The 4,856-nt window shown below is 53.6% G+C and overlaps 1 protein-coding gene across 1 annotated transcript; it reads left to right on the top strand.

Moving 5' to 3' along the window:
• The first annotated feature begins 6 nt into the window (after positions 1-6).
• On the top strand, positions 7-3,214 carry RND2 (Rho family GTPase 2). The gene is made up of 5 exons (XM_003786308.3): positions 7-159; positions 638-725; positions 1,767-1,876; positions 2,611-2,745; positions 2,966-3,214. The coding sequence occupies exons 1-5, from the start codon at positions 58-60 to the stop codon at positions 3,212-3,214; spliced, it is 684 nt and encodes a 227-aa protein (XP_003786356.1). The 5' UTR covers positions 7-57.
• The last annotated feature ends 1,642 nt before the right edge of the window (positions 3,215-4,856 follow it).

Raw genomic sequence — 4,856 nt, 5'->3', positions numbered from 1 at the left:
GGCGGCGGCGGGGCCTGGGAGGTGGGTAGCGTGGGGGGCCGGCGCGTAGCTGGGACTATGGAGGGGCAGAGCGGTCGCTGCAAGATCGTGGTGGTGGGAGACGCAGAGTGCGGCAAGACGGCGCTGCTGCAGGTGTTCGCCAAGGACGCCTACCCCGGGGTGAGGGACCCGCGTCTTGGGAGAGGGGCGCTAAGACTGCTGGAGATGCATGATAGGGACCCGGGGGACAGATGGAAACGGGTACCAGTGTAACCAGGGACAAGAAACCAGGACTCGGGGGGCCGGGGATGGGGGTGGCGTTGGGGGCTCTAGAAGGACTGCAGAGGATTGGAGTGGAAAGAATTAGGGAGCAGGGTGAGATGGATGGGGTTTGGGAGAACCAGAGGAGGAGAGCGGGGACAATGTCGGAGATCCCGGGCAACGGATAGAGGCAGAGCTAGGGGCTGAAGAGACCGGGAGAGGGTCTGGGAGCCTAGCAGAGATTTCTCAGGGGCAGCAGCTCTCGGAATCTCCCCTTTGCCCAATCCCAGACCAACTTGTGTCCAAGGGCTGGGCTGGACTGGGTGTGGAAGTGAGGAGGGCATTTGGGGTGAAGACTGGAGAAGAGGCTCTCATCTGGATCCATCCGTGTCTGCAGAGTTATGTCCCTACGGTGTTTGAGAACTACACTGCGAGCTTTGAGATCGACAAGCGCCGCATTGAGCTCAACATGTGGGACACTTCAGGTAGCCAAGTCCCCTGGGGTCACCCTGACTTCCAGGGCTGCTCACTCTTACCTGTCCCTTGGCTAGACCTTTAAGTTCCAGGTTGGCCCAATCCATCCGTCTGGGGAAGGAAAAATCAAGTTTCTGCTTAAACTCAGAGAAACTGAGGCAGAGCTCCCTGAGCCTGACAGAAACCATGTTCTGGAGGAAAAAGACTGAGTCCCTCCGCTAGGCTCGGCCTACCTGGGAAAATTGGAAAGGAATGGTTTGGAGGGTGCCGGCCCCATATACTGAAGAATGTGGGTTCAAACCTGGCCCCGGCCAAACTGCAACAAAAAAAACAGCTGGGCGTTGTGGTGGGCCCTTGTAGTCCCAGCTACTCAGGAGGCTGAGGCAAGAGAATCTCCTAAGCCAAAAGCTGGAGGTTGCTGTAAGCTGTGATGCCACGGCATTGTACTGAGCGGGACAAAGTGAGACTCTGTCTCTAAAAGAAAAAAAAAAAGGAATGATTTTTATTTTGGATTTTTGGAAAACTTTTTTTAGTACATAAGACTGGGTTTTGGAAAAACATTCAGAATTTCCTGGGTGGGATGTGGGCAAGGGACCCATTTTTCTACACTGGACTAGAGAAATCTGATGTCAAGTCCTAAAAGGATGGGAGAGCACTTTTCTCTGCCCTGTTCTCCCTCCCTCCAAAACCAGGAGGGTTTTTATTTTTACATGAGTTCCCTGGGGGGCTGTAGATGTCTGTCAAAGCCCAGAAAGCAAAGCAAAATTTTGTGAGAATGTCCACAGATTTCATGAGCTTCTCAAGGGAGTCCAAAACTCAGAAAAGATTCAGAATTGTTACTTTTAGAGAAACCCCTAGGGAAGTAGATAACTTTTTCCTACCCTCTCACCTCCCCCATGCCTGCTCTTCTTCTTGGGAAACACAGATTCCACGAAGGGTATTAGTGATTGTTCCCAGCCCTCGACCAAGATTTCTAAGGCTGCCCATTCCTTTCTAGGCCTCCCACCCATTCAGTCCTCTCATCTGTCCCCTCACTCTGTGTCTTCCCTCAGGTTCCTCTTACTATGATAATGTCCGGCCTCTGGCCTATCCTGACTCTGATGCTGTGCTCATCTGCTTTGACATTAGCCGACCAGAAACACTAGACAGTGTCCTCAAGAAGGTAGGAATCTGGGGAAGTTAGATGAGGGGGACCATTCTGACCCATGAGCCAGGAGGGTGGGGTGTAGTAGCTGGGGCCTGGCTGTCAGCTAGATAGTGTGTGAAACTCTCAGGCCTCCCTAACCCTGCCCCATCCCTACTCTTCCTCCTCCCCGTATGAAAATCACTCCTCAGAGCTGAATTCAGCACTGGGGGAGAAATGGGAGTACTCAAGGGATTCCTCATCTGCTCTTCCATTTCCTTGGGTATGGGAGCTCCAGATGGAGGGGATGGGAATGTTGATCCCCAGTTCCAGAAAACCCTGTGGCCTGCTCTCCAGGCTCCTATTTCCATGAGAAAAGCCTATGGTAAAAGGACAGAAGTCTGCTAGCACAACTCCAGTTCTCAGGCAGGGGGAGGGGAGGGGAGGGGAGGGTTGATCTGTTCTCAGGAGAGAGTACAGGAAAGGGGAGAGGGGATGGGAACGTTCCAGGCTGGCAACCCCACATGGCCACTGAGGACGAAGGAGAGTCCTTTAGCCCTACCTCAGTCCTCTTCTCCCCTTCTCTCTCATGCCTTCCTGCTCTCCACCCAAGTCTGCCACTCCCACCTCCTGCCTCACACGGGGGAGTGCAGACAGACGGACACATGGTTTCTGAGTGGTGTGAGGAAAGAAGGGTATGCTCCTAGTGCAGAACAAGGGTTCACCCTGTGTCTCCCTCTCTCCTTTCAACTGTATTTTCTTTCCTCAAATAGTGGCAAGGGGAGACTCAGGAGTTTTGCCCCAATGCCAAGGTTGTGCTGGTTGGCTGTAAACTGGACATGAGGACTGACCTGGCCACACTGAGGGAGCTGTCCAAGCAGAGGCTTATCCCTGTAACACATGAGCAGGTGGGACCCTTGACCTCTGACCTCTGACCTAACCCAACCCAGTCTTCTCACCTCTACCCCTGCCAGGCTCTGATTTGAAAGCATCCCCCCACTGCCCCCCCATCCCTTGCTCTGCCCTCTAACCTGATCCCTTGACTTCAACCCCAGCCCACAGCCTTCATGCTCCTTGCTGAACTGCAGGCTAAGCCCCATAACTTTGTCCCATGCACTTCTATTCCAGGGGACTGTGCTGGCCAAGCAGGTGGGGGCTGTATCCTACGTTGAGTGCTCCTCTCGGTCCTCTGAGCGCAGTGTCAGGGATGTCTTCCATGTGGCCACAGTGGCCTCCCTTGGCCGAGGCCATAGGCAGCTTCGCCGCACTGACTCACGCCGGGGACTGCAGCGATCTACTCAGCTGTCAGGACGGCCAGACCGGGGGACTGAGGACGAGATACACAAGGATCGAGCCAAGAGTTGCAACCTCATGTGAGGGGCCAGGGTGGGGTAGAGTGTGAGAAGGGGTGGTGAGGGCACAGTTGTGCTCCCACCTGCACCCAGGCTTCCTGACCACTTGATCCTGGCTGGGAGGTCAGCGCAAGCCATTCTCCTGGGCAGGGGCACCGGAGGGCTGAAGGGTGTTACCATCCCTCACTTCCTCATCCTCTTCATCCTCCTTATCTCTCCAATAGAACTAACAGGGCCTGAATCTGGGGCATGAACTGGGATGGGCAGGAGTGGGTTAAGGAAGCTGGCATCAAACAGTGACCTTGGTTGAGTGTCCTATATGAAAGGTACCTTCCCTCCTCACTCATAGTCCCCATATCCTGGTGCTGGCTTCTATCCCTAAGGAAAGTGTCCACTCTTTAATCTTCTCTCTTCCTTCCCACTTCTACAGCTGTTCTCACACATCCTAACCTCCATGCAACATGCACTAAATTAAAAAGCAAGAAGCCTGTTCCCCTTCAACCCACCAGCCCTAGCTCTTCCCCTTCTCCAGTAGTCCCCAATAAAACCCATGTCCTTGGAAAACGGCTGCAGCTTTAGTTTTATTGCTTTTTAAAAAACCAATCTACCAATTTCTAGCAGCAGAGGGAACTTGAGAGGGAACATTCCTGTCTATGCCCACAGGTCGAGCACAGGAAAAAGCCATGAGTTGGATCAGAAGTGTCCCAGAGGTGGGAGATTGAGATATCTTTTTTTTTTTTTTTTTTGAGACAGAGCCTCAAGCTGTCCCCCTGGGCAGAGTGCCGTGGCATTACAGCTCACAGCAACCTCCAACTCCTGGGCTCAAGCGAGTCTCCTGCCTCAGCCTCCCAAGTAGCTGGGACGACAGGCGCCCGCCACAACACCCGGCTATTTTTTGGTTGCAGCCATCATTGTTGTTTGGCGGGTCCGGGCTGGGGATTCGAACCCGCCACCCTAGGTGTACGTGGCTGGCGCCTTAGCCAGTTGAGCTATAGGCGCCGAGCCGAGATTGAGATATCTTGCAACTATTCATCTCAGTTAATAAGTAGGATGATCCTCAGGCCATTTAGGGGTTCTAGAGTGGACTGCTGTGTGATTTCTGAGGATTACTCAGCCAGGGGGCCCTGCTAGTATGTCAGGGGTCCTGCTCACCATCTCCTGGCTGCCTGGCCTAGAACTTGCTGCCCTTTTGGGGGGATTGAGGGGGGTAGGGGAAGGTATTAAAAACCTCCACATTATAGACATTGACCCGGGACAGGGGGAAGTTTCCCAAGGGGTTAGCAGTATGATTCTGAGGTCTGTGATGATTTTCAGGGAATATCAGCTGTGAGTTTAGTGTCAACCTTGCCCCATCCCTTAGAGAGGGAAAGCTGGTAGAGGAGACGGCCAGAGGGCTTGTTGTCAGGAAGGACAGTGCTGGTCTGTTTTCTCGGGAGTCTGGTTTCAGATTGTCCTGTATTCCCTCCCTGGCTCTGGTCCCACTGGCCTCTTTTCAGTGACATTCTCCCCCAGGAACCATCACTGGCTCTCTCCTCCCCCAACCCCAGCTAATTCTCCCTGCAAAAGAGACCTTACCCTCTTGACCACTGGGGTCCCACCCTAATCTCCAAACCGATCTCTTGCTCATTCATTCACCAAATATGTCTGAGCACTAACTGTGTACCACC

This window comes from Otolemur garnettii, unplaced genomic scaffold (genome assembly GCF_000181295.1).
Source record: "Otolemur garnettii isolate 467f Iridium unplaced genomic scaffold, OtoGar3 scaffold00018, whole genome shotgun sequence".
In the NCBI taxonomy this organism is placed as follows: Eukaryota; Metazoa; Chordata; class Mammalia; order Primates; family Galagidae; genus Otolemur; species Otolemur garnettii.
This window is presented reverse-complemented; position numbering and strand designations above follow the sequence as displayed.